General features: G+C 33.9%; 1 protein-coding gene across 1 annotated transcript; it reads left to right on the forward strand.

Annotated features, from left to right (window-relative positions):
• The first annotated feature begins 968 nt into the window (after positions 1-968).
• On the forward strand, positions 969-19,953 carry LOC124843093 (callose synthase 2-like). The gene is made up of 43 exons (XM_047319732.2): positions 969-1,125; positions 2,125-2,360; positions 2,787-2,887; positions 3,157-3,275; positions 3,435-3,528; positions 3,638-3,748; positions 4,148-4,264; positions 4,351-4,443; positions 4,541-4,632; positions 5,611-5,737; positions 6,276-6,413; positions 6,513-6,589; positions 6,670-6,769; positions 7,209-7,331; positions 7,436-7,553; positions 8,162-8,496; positions 8,751-8,803; positions 8,898-8,958; positions 9,239-9,320; positions 9,399-9,448; positions 9,537-9,623; positions 10,156-10,293; positions 11,033-11,127; positions 11,273-11,357; positions 11,447-11,607; positions 11,697-11,820; positions 11,904-12,001; positions 12,084-12,210; positions 12,355-12,506; positions 12,733-12,842; positions 13,642-13,761; positions 13,887-13,955; positions 14,039-14,234; positions 14,308-14,464; positions 14,664-14,783; positions 14,872-14,990; positions 15,098-15,181; positions 16,579-16,691; positions 16,789-17,018; positions 17,094-17,891; positions 18,006-18,056; positions 18,532-18,717; positions 19,349-19,953. Exons 2-43 carry the CDS (start codon positions 2,174-2,176, stop codon positions 19,595-19,597), a joined length of 5,847 nt encoding a protein of 1,948 aa, XP_047175688.2. The 5' UTR covers positions 969-1,125; positions 2,125-2,173; the 3' UTR covers positions 19,598-19,953.
• The last annotated feature ends 1,622 nt before the right edge of the window (positions 19,954-21,575 follow it).

Below are 21,575 nucleotides of genomic sequence, written 5' to 3' on the forward strand. Positions count from 1 at the left end.
ATTTTTTTTTTCATTTAACCAGCGGCCCAAATCAACTTAGACTTACAATCAAACCATTTTTTAAATAATAGTTATAATTTAAGAAAAATTTAAAGTAAAATTATTTGTATCGAAACCCAACCCTTAGAAAAGGGTGTTTGTTTTTGTACGTACAAGGTGTTAACCTTTTGTTTAAGCGGTGCAGTACCTAGGGATTCTGTTTTTCCTTTTTTTTTCTAGTTCTCAGAACCTATATAAGATAGGCTCTTCCTTGTATCAAAAGAGATTATTCAATGAAACCCCTTTTTCTTTTATGTCCTACAATGCAGAAAGCTTCCTTACATTAACACTTACTCTGCATCTCGTTTCTGTTTTGTCTCATTTGAGTAAATATATATGTAATTCAATAATTACATGTGAAAAATAAAAATTAATTTCATTAATGTAATTTAAAATTTAAAATCAAAAGCTTTAAAATTTTAGATTTAAAATTATCTTTGTTTTTCTTAAATTAGGTCGAAATATTCAAATATAGGACCACGATAAGACAAAAAAATCATCCGGTCGAGTTAATTGATTATATCTTTACTACTTAACTCATTGATGAAATCATGAGATAATTTATTTTTACACCACTAATCGTATTATATAAAAACATTGATAAGAGGTATATTAAAAAATGATATTGACAATATATATATATATATATATATATATATATATATATATATATATATATATATATATATATATGTTAAATAACCTAATGATAATGGTGGTAGAAATAAAATTAAAATTGATTCAAGATATGCAATTAATAATGGCTTCCGACAACTTTTTTTTGCCACCTTTACATTTTGTTTTCCTTGTTTTAAGCAAGCTGTTGGTTTTAGAAGAAGAAGCTACACAGAACTTCAAGTGATGACGTGGCGTTGTTTGATTGGAAGTACATTACCCGCTAAAGAGCATTGACTTTAAACAAACATGCAGATGAAGCGACCAATCCTCGGTTACCATTGTTTTTTTTTTCTCTCTCTGTTCACTGATTTGTGAGTTGTTGATTGCACTCACTCACTCATTCATTCATTCCCAACAACTACTGCTGCAATTTCATTTTCTCTGTTTCTCACACTATCTAACAACCATGTAAGCTTCATGACTGCTTTCTCCTTTTTACTTTCTTGTAAAGGCCTTGCTTTTTATTTATTTTATTGTCACTTGGACCAGTAGTGATTTGCAGACACCCCTGTTTTATCTTTTGAAAAATATTACCTTGACAATTAAGGAGTTGAATTTGATCTTCCTAGTCACACTCCCTCCCACGTGCTTGGTTTTTCACAACATGATTCGTGTAAAAGTTTATCCTTTTTGCTGTCCTGCATGATGGGTTGCTCAGAGACAGTGAGGGACTGAAACAAAGTTTCTTGCTTGATTTGTGTGTCTTGAAGAAACCAAGATATCGCTGCCTCTGTGGCAGAGTTTCATCCATGGCCTTTTGAGGTCTGTTTATTGCCGCTTTCTTGCAATTGGGATTTTGGTTTTTCTTTCGAGTTTTCAATTCGGAAAGCTGGTTTCTATTCTGTTTATTACCAATCATAGCAATCGTGGTTTTGGGGAATTTTCCTTCGCCGGTAATTCTCTCTTCTTATTCTTCTGCATGTAGCTTGTATGGGGTTTCATGGATATTCAACTTTTCAGGGCAAATAGAATAGAATTTTCACTTTGTGATGGATCATAAGAATGGTATAATCACATCCATCTTTACCTTTTATGCTCCTTCCAATCTTCATATCTCACACACAGAGGGGCAGTGACAAATAACCAAACTTCATGTGTTTGCGTTTCCGATCATTGAAAAGTGATTTTAATGGTAGAGTTATGAAGGGCCATTTTTCTGATTTGATTTGCCATCCTTTCCTACAATTGTCAAACAATTCTTTTTTCCTGAAGGTATTTACTATGTACTTCAATTGTAAGAAAGATAAAACAAGAAGAGATATATATAGAGGAATGATACAACAGAAACCAGAACTGATATATCTTATATCAGTTATGTCAGTTATCTAACATCAATGATTCACTTCTTTCCAAATAAGAATTTTGTCCTCTTTGCTTTGCAATGATTCACTTCTTTACTTGTTACAGGAGTGATAACATCTTGAAGTGATATAGATTGATAAATTGAGGTGTGAAGATGTCTTACAGAAGGGGGTCTGATCAGCCTCCGCCAGGGCGTATACTACGAACTCAGACTGCTGGGAATTTAGGAGCGGACCCAATCTTGGACAGTGAAGTGGTGCCTTCTTCACTTGTTGAGATAGCTCCCATCCTCCGTGTTGCTAATGAAGTAGAGGCTAGCAATAAAAGAGTTTCTTATCTCTGTAAGTTTCTGTGAAAGTTGAGCATATGAACCATGTAAGGTGTATGTTATTTGACAAGTTTGGTTAGATAACTACAGTATAAGTTCTTGTTCTGTAAGGGTGTGCAAAAAGTTGAAGTCTAATATTGTTTAGAACCTTAAGTTTAGTAAAAAGAATAGATACCATGATGTTAATATTCATTGAAAAGGAAAACAAATGGGGTTGTAAGCTCTCATTGATGAATTTGACTAAACAGATTCCTAGTTTGGTGGGAAATGTTTGAGGGTTGTTTTAAAAAATGTTGCAGCTTTTTCTTCTTTAGTTACTTTTTCCTTGTTGCTCTTCTCTTTTGATTATTCTATTTGGATATATATGCTAGTCTCATATCAGTTCTGAAATTTAATGTGAATGTTCTTTATCTAATGCTCATTTCTTTATTATCATTAGGTCGATTTTATGCTTTTGAACTAGCTCACAGACTAGATCCCCAATCTAGTGGACGTGGTGTTCGCCAATTCAAAACTGCTCTTCTTCAGCGTCTGGAGAAGGTGGATTTCTGAATTTATTTGTTAAGAATTTTTAGATTCTTTTCTTTGCTTAATAATTTCAATCCGTTTAGGATCATTCCTACCTTGAGTAATTGATGCCACAATTAGGAGATTTGAAAAGGCTTGTTTAATGATTTCTAATTTGAGTATACTAATGAATCAGTGAAAACCCAAAAAACAAAATGCTTCCTATGTTAGAGTAGAATGTATTGATATTTCAGTTCTTTGGAAATTTGAAGATATGAAAGTATTTTTCCATTAAACAACAGGAAAATGTCACAACATATGAGGGAAGAAAAAAGAGTGATGCTCGTGAAATGCAGACTTTTTATAGGCAGTACTACCAAAAGTATATTGAAGCGTTACAAAATGCTGCTGATAAGGACCGGTGAGTTTAAGTTATCATGGAATCATTAATTTTGGTCATTCACCTGATTTTTTCTGCCTTATATTGCACAATTATCTGTGACTTACTAATATCGCTTAATCTAATTTCTTTTTATTTTTAAAAGGAAAATACTGTAATTAACTTCATTTGATTCCCCAGTGCTCAGCTCACAAAAGCATATCAAACGGCTGCTGTTTTATTTGAGGTATTGAAGGCAGTTAATCGAACGGAAGATGTTCCAGTATCTGAAGAGGTAAAACTACTTTGTAAACTAAGTTTACATACAAAGAGAACAATGTGTTGATTCTTCATTGATTGTTTTATTTTGATGATTACATTCTGTTTTTGATATTTAATTGCAGATTATGCAAACTCATACCAAGGTTGAGGAACAGAAGCAATTATATTCCCCTTATAATATTTTACCACTTGATCCAGAGAGTGGAAAAGAGGCTATAATGAAATATCATGAGGTTTGTTCTCTATAGTTATGTTTTAATAAACTTTTCATGACTTAATGCTTGATACATAATGTTAAAAGAGGTAACACTATGTAGTAGAACTTGGAATCTCCTCTTTAAGCTAATGAAAAAAAAAACTGTAGAAAGCCTGTAGAATCACTAAATCAAAAGGCTGATTGCCTAGAAACATCGATTCTTTCAGTGGGTTAGCATTGCCTGTGATTCAAACACGAAAAAAAGATTAAACAATCTTCAATATTGGGTAATTAAACGATATATGGTGAACAATTTTTTCATTCCTTTTCATGTCTGAACCTACTTATTATTACTACTTTTAGCTGTTGAATAACCTCTGCCAGCATTTGTTTTTGAAGTGTTGATTAGGTTGCATGTGCTTATTTGCTTTTACAGATTCAAGCTGCAGTTTTGGCACTCCGTAATATAAGGGGTTTGCCTTGGACAAAGGGTCATGCTAACAAAGTAAATGAAGACATTCTGGACTGGCTTCAGCTGATGTTTGGTTTCCAGGTAGCGACTGAACTGATCTATGTCTACCATTTGGTGTTTAATGTTTTATATATCACTTAAGGGTTATCTTTCTTGTATTTGTGCAGAAGGACAATGTGGAAAATCAAAGGGAGCACTTGATTCTTTTGCTTGCGAATGTACATATACGACAAGTTCCAAAACCTGATCAACAACCTAAGGTTTGATTTTATCTGTTTCTATGGCTTCTGCCTTTCTTATATGATATAAACATACTTTTCCCCCTTTGTTTTTTACATACTGCAATTTCTTGTTTAGTTGGACGATCGTGCTTTAAATGAAGTGATGAAGAAACTCTTCAGAAACTATAAAAAGTGGTGCAAGTATTTGGGTCGCAAAAGTAGCCTCTGGTGAGACTTGCATTTCTCAATAAGTAGTTACTTCAAATGCTAGTTTATTTGAGTGTCAAATTGAAATTTATGGTCTTATAAGTATCTAGTGAGGGTAGAGATCAATCACTCAAGTCTGTTGGTATTGTTAGAATCATCATATTGAATATATTGTTCACTTTGGTATTTAGGCTTCCTTATTATTTTGTCATAAAAGGGCATTTCAGTTTGTTAAAGGAGAGTGTTTGTAAATTACCATCCATCTAGCGCCCATATTTTGATCTCAAGTTTGTTGACATTGTCAAGGTCATACAATACCTCTAATAGGGTGACCTTAATGATGTCAGCGAACTTGAGGTCAGAACATTGTACTCAAAGAAGATCTCTAGGCCACTCTTACTCCTTAGCCTTGACTAGGGTGTTTGTTTCAATAGCTGTAAAGTCTTATCATTTAGGAGTTGAGACCAAATCTAGCTCATAAACAGTTTCCCCTCTTAACCCTCTGTGCCTTTCCAACACAAAGAAGGATGAGGCCATTGAGTTCCAAAACAAGAAATATCTCAGATGCAGTGACCCCAAGGATGCTATCAAACTTGTGGTTGACCTATGTGAGCTGAGTGAGTTAAATAAAACGAAGCAGGTTACATGGATGAATGAGTATATAGAAAGTGCATTTAATCTTGGATACATGATAGTATTGTAAACTTGTATTTATAATATTATAAAATTTTACTTTGGATATATTACTTGTGGGAGCTAAGCTGATGAAAGTTGTTGGCCAGGTTCTAGATTTGCTTAAGTACAGACCAACATTTACTTGGTTGTTTAGGCTGATGAAAGTTTTTCGTATTGAAGAGGCCTTTTGTTTTTTGGTTCTTTCCTTTCTTTGGGTACTAGATGAAGTTAGCTTATTCACTTGATTTGCATAAACAACTAGTCTCGGCCTTTACTATATACTCTCTTTTAAAGTTCTAATTTTTATTTTCAAATGGTTGCCAGGTTGCCAACTATTCAGCAGGAAATGCAACAGCGCAAATTATTATACATGGGCCTATATCTTCTTATATGGGGAGAAGCTGCAAATTTGAGGTTTATGCCAGAATGCCTTTGTTATATCTACCATCATGTAAGTATTATTTAAAATAAAAAATATTTCTTCAGTCTAAAATGAGAGAAGTAAACCGTTCCCTTTATTGGTGGTAAATATTGAAAAAAACTTATCCCATGTTGACAAGAAATAGTGTCAAAAGACTGTATAAATAGGACAATCTTCACCTCACAGGTTAATTTCATAAGGTTAAGTTAGGCCTGAATCTACCTTCTAACGCTAGAAACTCTTTTGGCATTCTCTACACATGATGTTTTTATCTATTTTCCAAGTATATTGCACACTATTAGAAATTGGGCTTATGAACCCTACAAAACCTGCGTATGAGGTAAGGACTATCCAAAAATTTTAACCTTTATTTAAGTCATATCCTAGGTTGATGTGGCACTAAACCACCAGCAACTTTCAAGCACATACTTGCATGAGGTTATTTTGGTAGTTCAGAATTTTAATAATCTTTCATTTTATGATATAAAATCAACTTTCTGATGCTTGATTTGACTGTTAAAATAATTGTGAACAAAATCTAAACTTAACTTTTTCTTCATCTGCCTAGATGGCATTTGAGTTGTATGGGATGTTAGCCGGGAATGTTAGTCCACTGACCGGTGAACCAGTAAAGCCTGCCTATGGTGGTGAAAATGAGGCTTTTCTTATGAAAGTGGTAAAACCAATATATGATGTAATAGCAAAGGTGAGTTCTGCCTTATTATAATCTGAAGAACTTTTTTGTTTACTTTCAACATTTGATAGCCTTGTTTTATCTATTTCATAGGAGTTTTGTGTATTGTAGGAAGCTAAGAGGAGTAATATGGGAAAAGCAAAACATTCTCAGTGGAGAAACTATGATGATTTAAATGAATATTTTTGGTATTATGCTTCTTTTTGATCTGGCTGTTTTTCATTGTACTAATTTTATCCTTAAATTGATAATGTTTCCCAAATTGTAGGTCAATTGATTGTTTTCGGTTAGGGTGGCCCATGCGTGTTGACTCTGATTTCTTCTCTGTGCCTTTTCCTCGGGAGCAAAGTCAAGTTAACAAAGACGAGGTATGTCATACTTCATGTCTGGTATGCGATTAGAAATATGAATTGAATTGTGTAATGAGAACAATTTAGGCTTCTTACTTTGCTTGAACTCAAACGAAACAGTCTATTACCATATAGAAAATTGGAGACTGTCTCCTGATTAAAACGGATTGTTGTCTAGGTCATTCTGATCCTTCTGTTATACAAAGTTTCATATATAGGTTATCTTGTGGTTTAAACTGTAATTATGATCATAACTAGTGCATATAAGACTTGTATTCAGAATTGCATATATAGGAATTCGATATTTATTAAAGATGCATACGTCTAGTTTTTCCCTCTTAAAAAGTTATTTTGAACAGTCCAAATGTTTTCCTCAAACATGAAACATGATTGAAACAACCTCTGTCCATGATCTTATCCTAACTGCTTGTTCCTTGTGCTTGATTTTGGAAAGTAGGAAAACAGAGTTCGTGCCACAGACCGGTGGAGTGGAAAAGTTAACTTTGTTGAAATACGCACATTTTGGCATGTATTTAGAAGTTTTGATAGAATGTGGAGCTTTTATATACTCTGTTTACAGGTAATAGTTTCATACATACATATGTATATTTTGATATACAACATTTTATGTCACTCTGCATCCATTCAATCTAATGAGGGTGCTGATCATGCTTTTCAATTAAGGCGATGATAATCATTGCTTGGAATGGTTCTGGCCAATTAAGCTCCGTATTTGAGGGTGATGTTTTCAAGAAAGTTCTTAGCATCTTCATAACTGCTGCAATATTGAAGCTTGCACAAGGTAGACAAGAACATGCAACTTTTGTTTCCATATCATTTTTCTGACTTAATGTATTGGAACAGAGATGGAGAGAAGGCACTAGATAACTCAGTTTTTCAGTATAAAACGTGTCTTTCTTTCCACTTTACGTTTTAGTTGTTCCTTTTAGCAGATAAATGTTAAAATTTGTTTCAGGAGATTTCTACCGTCAAACTTTTGAAAATAAAGCCTAGCAGACTCAATGATGCTGATTATTTCATTTAACTAACACTAGAGATTAATTCATTCTCTGTGCCTCGTAGATTCATTTCATAGCAGCCAAACTCATGCATTCAAGAAATTCAGAAATAGTATTCTGAAACTATTGTTACAAGTGATGCTTATAATAGACATATCAAAGCAAGACCATAAAAGATAATAGAAATCCTTATTGAAAATGTTCACAAGATTTTGAATCTCTTGTTTCTTTGTTTTAATTAACTTTTATTTGAAAAAGTTACTGAGAATTTTTATCAGGATGACTATAGCTTATAAATTCCCATATTTGTTTATCTTTTAAGTTCAATTATCAAACAAAAAATGTGTTTATGAAGTTGGAAGTTGATTATGCTGTCTTTATACTTTTCCAGCCGTTCTGGACATAGTCCTTAGTTGGAAAGCAAGGAACATCATGTCGCTTCATGTGAAGCTGCGGTATATATTTAAGGCAGTTTTAGCAGCAGCATGGGTCATAATTTTACCAGTCACTTATGCTTATAGTTGGAAAAATCCATCTGGCATTGCACAAACCATTAAAAATTGGTTTGGCAATGGTACAGGTTCCCCTTCTTTGTTCATTTTGGCTGTCTTCATTTACTTATCTCCAAACATTCTCTCTGCACTGTTATTTGTGTTCCCATTCATTCGCCGGTATCTTGAGAGGTCTAACAATGGTGTTGTGAAGCTCATGATGTGGTGGTCTCAGGTAAGCAGAGGCATATTTGGCTTGTGTATTTATGCTTATATATAATGATATGTGTACTTTCTTTTAAACCATTGCCTTTTTATCTTCGTTAAGAACTACTTCAGACAAATATTACCTGTGTTGTCTAGTTTTTCTTGTAGATGTTAGGGAGACACTGGTTTATGAGAAAGAACATACATTTAGTATTGTTTCATTAATTTTTTTCAGTATTTATTATTTTGTTTTCTCTTAATTTTCAATTCAACAATTTGCAGCCTCGGCTCTTTGTTGGAAGAGGAATGCAGGAGGGTCCACTTTCATTGTTGAAGTAAGGGAACGAACTTAATTTCTTCAATCCTCATCTATGATCATTTTCACTTGTCAGATCTGTTGCTTAAACTGTAACTGTCTTAATTTTATAGGTACACTTCTTTCTGGGTTCTCCTAATTCTATCTAAATTAGCATTCAGTTACTACCTGGAGGTAAAGATTCGATCATGTTTCTATTTGATCTTATTTTCTTCTTTCTCTTCACTTTTCCAGTTACTTTTATCTGAGTTCCATTTTCTAACCGGTTCATTTCTACCCAATTTCATTGTGTACATATCAATATTAGTATGTGCTTCTGTGTATAGGAATTAGCAATTTCATATAGTGTGATTACTGTAAATTATCTAAGGAGTTTTTATCAAAGGTGCAGACTTTTCTGTACCATCTTATATTGACCTTAAAATCATTATCTTAATTTTCTTCAAAACTGCAGATAAAGCCTCTTGTGGCTCCAACAAGAGCCATCATGAATGCTCATGTAACAGATTACAGATGGCATGAGTTCTTCCCTCATGGTAACACTTGGAATTAATGAAAGAATAATTGAAGTTTACATAATGTTTGTTCTTAATATCATATTCTACTACGTGCAGCCAAAAACAATATGGGTGTAGTGATTGCTATATGGTCCCCTATCATACTCGTACGTTTCTAGCTTGCTGTCACATGTCTCACTAATTGCATGATTTCTTTGTTCTAAGTTTTTAATAGTAACGCGGTTCCCTTTGCAGGTCTACTTTATGGATACACAGATTTGGTATGCTATCTTCTCTACAATAGTAGGAGGCATATATGGTGCGTTTCGACGATTGGGAGAGGTTTGTCTATTGTGTGTGTATTAAGCATTCTCTTTTAAGTTTGAAAACATGTTGTCTATTAACACTTGCTTAGATATGAACATTATTAGAATGCATCATTTCCATACTTAGAAGATTTTAACATGGTGTAGTTAATGTAGCTAAGCCTATACAAATTTTCAATTAAAAAGTAGTGTTACTATTTCTGTCTTCTCAAATTAAGTCTTCTTATTTTCCTTTTTGTACAAGGTATCCACCACATAATTAGAGTTCAACACCTTATAAACCTCATGCCAGAATACTAATGTTCAACTCAAGTTCCATCTCTTGCAATTGGATCTTAACAAAGTTAAAAAAAAAAAAAAAACATTGAAAGTTATGAAATGGTACAGGGTTTAATGTTCAACTTTTGATTGATTTCTTGTTTTTTTTTGTGTTATTTTTTCTGTATAAACTAAGGTAAAAAAAAGTCATGCATGTTTTTTCTGCTACTTTAACTGGATTTATGGATCTTGAAATACATAATTCAATTTTTTTTTCATTTTAATTTCAGATTCGAACCTTGGAATTACTTAGGTCTCGTTTTGATTCAATTCCGGGTGCTTTTAATGGTTGCTTGATTCCTGCGGAACAGACTGAGACAAAACGAAAGAAGGGCCTAAAGGCCCACTTTTCTCGCAAGTTTGAACAGGTTTTGGAACTTTTCCAGATTAAGTCGATAGTTTTTATCTGAATACTCATCACTAACCTGCAAACTTGGATAGTAAGATTTAAAACATACTTCTGAGGAACCTACAAGTAAGGAACTCTGGGAGGAAGCTTTGGAGAACATACATTACTAACTAAATCTATCTATTATTGAGGTTGAGTAGTGTAAAAGAGACTGTCTCTATGTCCATTTGGCTTTGTTCTAGAATTTAACATGACAAATTTTTCCAGACACACCTTTTATGAGACAGACTTATAGCTTTAAAATACCTTTTGGGTTTCAATTATCGATTATTTTCAAGGAGTTTCGTAGTCAAATATGACACAATTTAGTTGAATTTTTTGTGTGGATATCATTCCCAATCTACCTGTCTTGTATTTGTTTTCTAAATGTAGTCTTCTTTCATACATATCAATTTGATCTTTAGATAACCTGCTGTTTCATAAATATGAATTTCACCTGTTGATTTTAACGGTGGGGACCATGGATATTGTTGGCCCAAAAGATTTTTGGTGATCTCCTTTAAAACTTCATCTTGTAGCCTCGCTAATTGCTCAACCTCCTGAATTGAGGAAGGTTTATGTAATGGGACGGGCTTTTCTAATTCCAGCTTGAGACTTGGAAGAAAGAAACTTAATTCGATTTCTTCAGAAATAGTGACTCTAGCCAATAATTGGTCAAAATGTTCTAAATACTCAAGTAAAGATTCTCCCTGTTTCAGGTCTCTTCTAATAAAGAGAAGGAATCTGCACGATTTGCACAGTTATGGAACAAAATAATCACTAGTCTGAGGGAGGAGGACCTTATCGATAACAGGTAGTGCTATGAATTAACATTTTCTCAATATCTTGATTCCTTACTTTTGATGAAGCTTGAATTATTAGAGTATTAAGATTTTCACGTTTTCATGTGAGACCTTTATTTTTTGTTGCAAATAAGTCTAACTAAACTGAAATGCTAGGGAGATGGACCTCATGCTCGTACCATATTCAGCCGACCGTTCTTTAAATCTCATCCAGTGGCCACCTTTCTTACTTGCTAGCAAGGTTCATATACGTGTGTTCAATTACTTTGTGTGGGTGAGAGAATAATCTGGATACTTTTTGAATCATTTAAAACTCTATTTGTTGGACAGATCCCTATAGCTGTGTCAATGGCCAAAGACAGTTTTGGAAAAGGACAAGAACTGGAAAAAAGAATGTTAAGAGACAAGTACATGAAATCTGCTGTTGAGGAATGCTATGCTTCTTTTAAAAGCATTATTAACTTCTTGGTTCTTGGAGATCGTGAGAAATTGTAAGTTTCATATCATCTGAATTATGCATGAAAAGAGAAGATTGACAAAGTTTGATACACCGACATGATGTATGGTTTCACAAATGCAGGGTTATACAAAATATTTTTCAAAGAGTTGATGAGCACATAGAAAATAAAGCTCTGCTCACTGAATTGAATCTGAGTGCTGTCCCTAATCTGTATGCTCGATTTGTTCAACTGATTGAACGTTTGGTAATTATTTTGTAAATAGTAATGTTACATTTTCTCTTTGATCAAGAGTGAACTTTAGTCAAATTTTGTTGTTATATGTTCAGTTGGATAACAAAGGGGAAGACAAGGATTCAATTGTGATACTCTTGCTTGACATGCTAGAGATTGTGACCAGAGACATAATGGAAGGAGACATCGAGGGGTTAGTCATTTGAAATTTTATGTTTCCTTTTCTTATTTCATTTAGTTGTTATAATTTTGGATTAATTGTTATTCTCTTGTAGTTTGCTAGATTCAAGCCATGGTGGGTCTTATGGGAAAGATGAAAGGTTTACACCCCTTGATCAACAATATATCTTTAGTAAACTTCAATTTCCTGTTGAAACAGATATTGACGCTTGGATAGAGAAAGTAAGTTTCAGAATAATAAATGTTATTATTAAGTAAAATAAAAATTATATGTTTGCTCTCAACCTCAATTTTCCCAGATTTCAGATGTCTGCATTGTTCTGTTTCTGTGTTTTGTTCATGTTATGGGCTTGCTTCTTTTTACAGATAAAAAGGCTTCAATTACTGCTTACTGTCAAGGAGTCTGCTATGGATGTTCCATCCAACTTGGATGCTCGCAGGCGTATAACTTTCTTCTCTAATTCATTGTTTATGGATATGCCACCTGCTCCCAAAGTTCGGAACATGATGTCCTTCTCGTAAGCTCATTCCATGTTCAACTTATAAAGCATCTTAAAACATTAATTTTACGATTTCTTATTGAGTAAATATCACTCCATATCTTCTGTTTTTTTAAGAAGGGAAAATCTATAATAGTGACTTATATGAGTTCTGTATGATTGCTATCTATGCAATGGGGCCGTTTGAAGTCCTGGAATCTATAGATAAAGTATATTAATGACTTTGTGTATCTTGATTTTGTAGTGTTTTGACACCATACTTTGATGAAGCTGTTCTTTTCTCCTTAAATCACCTGGAAGAGCCAAATGAAGATGGAGTATCTATCCTCTTTTACCTGCAAAAGATATTTCCAGGTTTCCCATTTTCTCTTGATATTTGTCAAAGAATTGCTTGACCTTAAAGCTTATATTGATGTATCAAGATAGCTAACAAAAATGTTGATGTACCAAGACTGTAGCATGCCTCTGTGCTAGATCCCTTTGGGCTTGCAATGTAGTAAAGTTTATGGTATTATATTGGAGATCTTACATCATTTAGTGATATGATCAAATTATAATATATACAAACCTCATCTTACTAACTTAGTTTTGTGAGTTTGAGTTAGACTTAAAATTTATTTTCTAAAAACTTATCAAATCTACTGTTAGCAAATTTTATTAGGTTTATCATATCTTCCATTATCGGACCCCCTTCTCTCTATTCCCATGCTTGATGTCCTCAGCATGGGGTGTATATATTAAAGATCCCACGTTGTCAACTGATATGACTAAAAGTGATACTACTTAACTAAGTTTAATTAAAAGATTGATGTCATGGATTTAATTCAACTTGGCTTAATAAAGTCATTTAACATAAAATTTTAAAATATAATGCTATGTATAAACATTTGATTTTGTAATTGTAATAATCAGTAAAAAAATTTGGAAACAATATACTCGTTGATCACCATTTTATGAAGTGAACCTGAAATATAATGGAAACAATGACCAAACACTACCACGATAATTGAAAAATATATAAAATTTAGATGGGACAAAACTCCATTACCTAGAACTTGGTCCATCCTTGCTAATGATGTACTACCTTTGCTCTCATACCACGGTCTTTACAATTCTGTAGTTTAGTTTTGCTCCTGATCATGATTTACTGCAGATGAATGGAAAAACTTTGTTCAGCGTTTTGATTATAAAAGTGAAGAAAAACTCAGAGTAGAGAATGAAGAAGATCTTCGTTTATGGGCATCATACAGAGGACAGACATTGACCAAAACTGGTATGAATTACTTCCTATCCCTCCGACATTTATGCATTTCGGATGCACAAAATTTAAAGTTATATTTGTATTGTAGAATTATGAATTTCCTCTAAGCCTTTTCACTTTATTCTCACCAAGTAAAGTCCGAGGAATGATGTATATTCGTCAAGCATTGGAGCTACAGGCTTTTCTTGACATGGCAAAGGATGAAGGTACACAAGATTCATTGAAAGAGGAAGACATCATTTCTTTATCTATTATACGCTGAGGTTAATATTGGCTTTTCACTTCGCAGAATTAATGAAAGGTTACAAGGCTGCAGAACTAGAGAGCATGGAAAATTCAAGGTTACAAGGTGACAGGTCATTGTGGACACAATGTCAATCATTAGCTGACATGAAATTCACATATGTAGTTTCATGTCAACAATATAGTACTCATAAGCGATCTGGTGATCCCAGGGCAAAAGAAATTTTAAAGCTTATGATTAAGTATGTCTCTCAAACCAACCTCCTCACTTGTTATAGCTTATTCAAACATTCAGTGCTAATGTTCCAATTGCAGGTACCCATCTCTTCGAGTTGCTTACATTGATGAGGTTGAAGAGCCTATCAAAGATTCATCCCGAAAAATAGATAAGGTTTATTATTCAGCTCTAGTGAAAGCTGCATTACCGGCAAAGTCCAATGATTCATCTGAAACAGTTCAGAGTTTAGACCAGGTACTGTTTTGTAGACCATTCGTGAACTAATGATAACCAAAGACAAAATGGTTTTTCCTCTACTTTTGTAATTGTTATTGTGTAAAATAATCTAAAAAATTCTGGACAGATGGATTCTTCTCAAACATATCCAGCTCAATGATAAATTCTTTAACAATAGAAATTCTTTTCAATATGTTGATTGGTTATTTTGGTGTAGGTAATTTACAGGATAAAGCTTCCTGGACCAGCAATATTGGGTGAGGGAAAGCCAGAAAATCAAAACCATGCCATCATTTTCACACGTGGGGAAGGCTTGCAAACAATTGATATGAATCAGGTTTTTTGCATTATTTATGCATATTATGTAAGAGGGGAAGCTAGCTTTTGAAAAAAAAAAATCAGGTTGCCAAATTTGCGTGTAACAGGATAATTATATGGAAGAAGCTTTCAAGATGAGGAATTTGCTGCAGGAATTTCTCAAACAACCTAATGGTCCAAGAATGCCAACAATACTTGGACTCCGAGAGTATATATTTACTGGCAGGTATGATCTGTTGTAACAATTTTGAATCACTTCATATCGTTTCTGATATAAACTGTAATCCATTAATTTTTTTCCATTTATCTTTATGTACGTTATGTTTCTTGCAGTGTTTCATCTCTTGCGTGGTTTATGTCGAATCAAGAGCATAGTTTTGTGACAATTGGACAAAGATTGTTGGCTTACCCCTTGAAGTGAGTTTTTCTTGTTGGTTTCAATATTTAAATGGAGGTTTATGATGAGATGTACTGCAGCCGAATACGAACCCTTGTTATAGTTTATGTTTCAGAGCTCATTGTTATATTTGTAACTTCCTATTTATTTCTTTAATTGATTCTACAAACAAAATTATGTCATGTGCATAAAGCATGCATGTGTTGGCATACATGTTTAAAGATAGGTAAAGGCTTTAGTAGTCCAGCGCTGATGGACATATCATACTTACTCTACTGACATATAGAATAGTGCTGGATGAAATGCTTGATTTCAGTGATCAATCCTTTCTAGTAAGCCACAACTTTTCCTCTTTTAATGGTTGCACTAATCTCTGAATGCCCACCACCAGCAGATGCATGTAACCACTTCAGAAGATCCTTTTTTATGACAAAATCATTCCCTACCATCAAATTCTCTTTCATTCTCAATTCTTCATTCTGTCATTTGTAATGCATATGAGGAGCTAAATTTCCCTAACCTTCCTTGATTAATTTCTGCACATTCAAATCAGCAACCCAAGATTGATGGATTTTGTCCAACAAATCGGATTGTTACTGAAGAATAATCAAACTATTACATTTAACAGCATCAATTCCGGAAAGAACATGAGATACCACATTATATTGATCGTTCAATTTCATCACATAGTGCATGTAATCCTTCTTCAATTGAAGATCAACATTGTTTAGTGGAGATGTCATGCTTAAGTAAATAATAGGGATTCTTTAGTCCCCTCCTAAATAAAGCAGAACAATAAGATAAAAAGGTCCAACAATGGCAGTGGCGAAATATCTGGCAATGGCTCTGGTGACTGACCCAGTGACAACTCTGGTGGTGGCAGCAAATGGAGGTAGCTCCAACAGAGGGCACTTTAGGCAACCCCAATAATTATAGAAAATACGTGCACTTCAAGCAATCCTAAATAGAACCGTAACTAAGATAGGATAGGAGAAATTTGAAAGCAAACTCCTAAGACTGGGAGCTTTGATACCAATTTGAAAGGATTAATATGAAAGAAAGAAGATTTTTATTCAATTGATTAATTTGGAACAATACTTCAATATAGAGAACTCTAACTATAGTAATTACAGATAGATCTCTATAATATTCTAACAGCTGCTAGTAGTATGCTTAATATCGTACTAACAACATAATATAATCAAAGTTACTGAAATGTAGAAGTAGCAAGAATATAAATTTTAGTTGTATTTCCCTACTTTTTCTCAGGATATATTCTTTATTTCTATGTTAAGGTCGGTCAAGTGCTGTGTGACAATTCAGATGTCATTGAGTTAAAATTTTAGTCTGTATGTCTCCAATGTTGTGCCAGTAATTGTTTGATTATATCAGTAATGTTTTTATTCCTTTCATTCAGAGTGCGGTTCCATTATGGCCATCCAGATGTGTTTGATAGACTTTTCCACCTAACAAGAGGGGGTGTAAGCAAGGCTTCTAAGGTCATCAACTTGAGTGAGGATATATTTGCAGGCATGTGTTCTAGTTATCTTCCTGTATCATGTATGCAACTTGTTTCTGTTTCCTTCAAAAGGTTATCTAATTGTAAAAGTTTATTTGTGATGTGTAGGTTTCAATTCTACTTTACGTGAAGGAAATGTCACTCATCATGAGTACATACAAGTTGGTAAAGGAAGGGATGTGGGACTTAACCAAATATCAATGTTTGAAGCAAAAATCGCTGCTGGTAACGGTGAGCAGACGATGAGTAGAGACATATACAGGCTTGGACACCGTTTTGATTTCTTCCGAATGCTATCTTGTTATTACACTACCATTGGCTTCTATTTCAGTACCCTGGTATGCGTAGAACCTACCCTACTTGTAACATATATGAATATGATCTGTTGTGCATACTGACTTTGATTTTGACAGATAACTGTCCTCACAGTTTATGTATTCCTTTATGGACGCCTCTATCTTTCCCTTAGTGGACTTGAAGAAAGTTTGAACAAACAGAGAACTATTCGAGAAAACAAAGCTCTTCAAGTAGCTCTTGCTTCTCAATCAGTTGTGCAAATTGGACTTTTATTGGCGTTGCCTATGTTGATGGAAATTGGCTTGGAGAGGGGATTCCGTCAGGCATTAAGTGAATTTGTACTCATGCAACTACAGTTAGCACCTGTATTTTTCACATTTTCTCTTGGAACAAAAACACACTATTACGGAAGGACATTGCTTCATGGAGGTGCACAGTACAGAGGCACAGGCCGTGGTTTTGTGGTGTTTCATGCTAAATTTGCTGTTAACTACAGACTCTATTCTCGCAGCCATTTTGTTAAAGGAATTGAACTGGTGATTCTGCTTGTGGTCTACCATATATTTGGTCATGCATACAGAGGAGTGGTTGCCTATATTTTCATTACTATAACCATGTGGTTCATGGTAGCGACATGGCTTTTTGCTCCCTTCCTTTTTAATCCATCAGGCTTTGAGTGGCAGAAGATAGTTGATGACTATACAGATTGGCATAAATGGATAAGCAACCGTGGTGGTATTGGTGTATCACCTGATAAAAGTTGGGAATCCTGGTGGGAAAAGGAACATGAGCATCTCCGGCACTCCGGAAAGCGTGGTATTGCTACTGAGATCATATTAGCCCTCCGCTTTTTCATATATCAATATGGCCTTGTATATCACCTGTCAATTACTGATTCGACTCAAAGCGTTTTGGTTAGTTCTTTCTTACTCAGTTCTCTGTAGGAATACTTCTCTTTTGGTTGCTTATAAATCCCAATTCCTAGCTGCAAGAACTTCAGTTTAACTGTTGTTACTATTGGCTTACAGGTTTATGGTATTTCATGGATGATAATCTTTGTAATATTGGGTTTAATGAAGGTGAGATTTCACACTATTGTATTCTATATCATTAAGATTTGGTGTATTCATTTTTCAGGAATGCTGCTGAGTGCTTGCATACAAACTAGCTGAAAAGATGTTTTGTTTATGAACACCATTAGTGAGTGTTAGGTATTATGTTTCTTGAAAAATAGAAAATAAAGAAGGTACATGGTAAAACCATGATTCACCTCGTACAGATCTTAACACTGCATTACTAAAATAATTGAGACATTTCTGTCATTGTGTCCTGTGTTTGTTCGGTAAAAATTTAAAGCTCTTATCCACATAATATGTTTAACTTTTAGGTACATTCTCTTTGTTTTCTTTTACCCTGGCTAGACATATTGTGTTGCACCTTTTCTCACTGCATAATGGCTAATAAACTTGAGATAAAGAGTAACCATGTTCACAGTCCTATTTTCTCTTACACCCCTCACTCATCTCTTTCTGTGATAATATTGGAACTTTGCAGGGTGTATCTCTTGGCAGGCGACGCCTTAGCGCAGACTACCAGCTTTTATTTCGATTGATTGAGGGTTCAATTTTCTTGACATTTCTTACCATCGTCATAGTCTTAATAGCAGTTGCTGGTTTGACATTTAAGGACATAGTAGTCTGCATCCTAGCAGTCATGCCAACAGGCTGGGGGTTGCTGCTGGTCAGTAAACACTCTTTTTTTCTCTTTAGTCACATGTTTGATTCATGTCAATTTGTGTTGCTTTGATCCCTAAGAAAGTGCACATCTAAGCAAATTGTTCTCCAAAATTGTTTGCATGCTAAGTAGTCTACCCTATGAAGTTGTATAGTTGCAAACAATTATGGGCCCAAGGATTGAGAAAAGAAGTGATCATGATGTAACATAATCTAGTGATTATTTGTTATAGATTTTTAAAAAATAAAACTTAAGTTAGTTTATGTTTGTTTGCAAACATAAAAATAGCTATTTATTTTTTGGAAAGCTATTCAAAATGGCTTCTGATTTTGTTTAGACTTTAGATTGTCTAACAGCTTGGTTATTTTTTGAAACCTGAAACTGACAGACCCTTTATTCTCACAATCTAATTTGCATACACAAAAGTTCTTACGGATCAAAGCAATGCATGTTGCCAGTCTATAAAACCATTGATAAATGTCTTTATATGGTATCTCTCTTTTGTCAGATACTGTGCAAACTAGAAATTTCATTGTCAAAATATAAAAAAGGGTCACCTTAATATCTCTTCTCATAATCAGTTTGAGCATATATACTCATTTGATTTTCATTGTCTTTTGTTTTTGCTCTGTCCAAGATTGCACAAGCTTGTAAGCCTGTCATTGAAAAGACTGGGTTTTGGGGGTCTATTCGGGCACTTGCTCGGGGATATGAAGTGATAATGGGCTTGCTTCTCTTCACACCAGTTGCTTTCTTGGCATGGTTCCCATTTGTTTCAGAGTTTCAAACACGTATGCTCTTCAACCAAGCTTTCAGTAGAGGTTTACAGATTTCTCGTATTCTTGGAGGGCAAAGAAGTGATCGCTCCTCCAACCACAAAGAGTGATACTGCCACATTTTCATCTATTATCTTTGATCAAACGTCTCAGCCACCTTTGGTTACATTATTTTAAGAGTTTTGACTGCATGTCATATTCTTTAAATAATGTGACCAGACATGATTGGATGATAAGAAATGAAAGATAATGTGATGTTTTTTTGTACATTACTATATTCATACTTGCTATTTTGTAAATGCGGTTTTACAACCTACTCAGATGTCAAACATTGTACATAGATGCTATAGTATGGATTACGGTTTGGAAGTTGTATCAGAAAGAACAAGACTCTGATCTGTAAATTGTAGTAGGTTTTGTAATTTTTTTATACCCACTTATTGATGACTCATTCTTTTTCTCTTTCTTTTCATTTTGTTTACGGGAAAATAATATTTGGATACTATTAGATATTATTAAATAAAATGCCATTTGTATTAATTATGGAATGGGTTTAGTTCATATCTTCTGTATACTTTTTTTATTATGAATACATTATCTTATTTTTTTTCCATTATGAATACATTGTTGGGATAAAGTATTTATTAATAATTTTGTTTAAATTTTATTTTATTATTTTTGTGTCTCGTAAATTTAGTTTGATTTTGATAGAGATAAAATAGGGATAGGTAATTTTGATTTTTCATTTATTTAGGTGTAGTATTATTTTATTTTGTTGAGATAAAATAGAGATAGATTAAGTAAATTTTATTTTGAGTTTGTTGATATTTTATTGTCATTTTTTATTATTTATACTTGACCCAAAATTCTATTTGCACCTATTTATATGTTGCTCAGGTTCAATGAAAATAATCACACTAAATTGAAGATTATTATCATAGTGTGGGTAACATTTTTTTTAACAAAGTGGTATCACAGCTTTATGCTTTGGGTACCGAGAGAAAAATAAAAGAGAGGAGTGAGTCAATGATATGAATATGCCACAACTGACGAGAAAAACCAATTATGATAATTGATGCCTACAAATGAAGGCGTTATTGAGATCCCAGGATATTTGAGACATGGTGGAAGACTAGTATGTTCCCGATGAGGACGAACATCAAACGATAGATGATCACGTTAAAAAAATCAAGTTCAAGAGATGGGTCGACATTGTATTTTCTCTACAATGTGAGTCGGGATTCGAAAAATAGCGAATGACCCATCAACAAAGGAAGCTTGAGAAGTATTAGAGGTTGCGTATAAAGGTGACAATTGCATCAAACAAGTCCAAATACAAGCTCTTAGAGGAGAATTTGAACACTTGAAGATGGGCCCAAATAACAAGTAACCGAGTACATAACTCGAGTGCAGAAAATAGCCAACCAACTAGGTAAGAATGTCACCTAGCTGGGTTGTGGAAAAAATATTGAGATCCCTTACAGAAGATTTCGAAAGTATCGTGTGCGCCACCAAAGAATCGAAGGACACTTCAGTTCTCACAGTGGATGAGCTTGTTTGGTCATTAGAAGCCCACGAGAAGAAGTTGGGATGAACACATTGAACCTCTCGATCAAGCACTACAGAAACAATTTAACTCGAATGAAACTTGAAATACTCAGAGCCGGAGTCTTGGAGGCAAAGGACGAGGTGGATATTGACAAGGTAATTTTTAGGATGACAATGAAGACCAAACCAGTCAACAGATTAAAGACAAAATCGTCTATGCGCTCAAAAACTCTCTTGTTTTGAAGTTTAATCAAATAACATTAAAATTGGATAATAATAAGAAAATAACTTAGTTTGAAAACACAAAACTTAGAGTCTGAACCCCAAACATTCATAACCTAGAACTAGAATCCCTTAGGTAAACACTTAGGTCTTAGAAATATAAAAACATTTAGGTTAAAACACTCGTACACATGACTAAACACTATTTTTTGAGTTATATTGTTCTTAACTACAATTATGTAGAGGGCCTTCTTGAAATAGGGTTTCAAAAAAAGGTTTTAAGAGATTTTGTGGGGTTCAAGATCTTGTGATGTGTTT

The sequence above is a fragment of the Vigna umbellata genome, chromosome 3 (assembly GCF_029865625.1).
Source record: "Vigna umbellata cultivar VRB3 chromosome 3, Vumbellata_1.0, whole genome shotgun sequence".
NCBI classification, from domain to species: Eukaryota; Viridiplantae; Streptophyta; class Magnoliopsida; order Fabales; family Fabaceae; genus Vigna; species Vigna umbellata.

Bases quoted from the DNA above. Each gene is read 5' to 3' on its own strand.
- LOC124843093 (XM_047319732.2), top strand. From the start codon at position 2,174: ATGTCTTACAGAAGGGGGTCTGATCAGCCTCCGCCAGGGCGTATACTA. The intron at 11,821-11,903 runs GTAATTATTTTG...TTATATGTTCAG, and splicing joins TTCAACTGATTGAACGTTTG to TTGGATAACAAAGGGGAAGA. The intron at 18,057-18,531 runs GTGAGATTTCAC...GGAACTTTGCAG, and splicing joins TAATATTGGGTTTAATGAAG to GGTGTATCTCTTGGCAGGCG.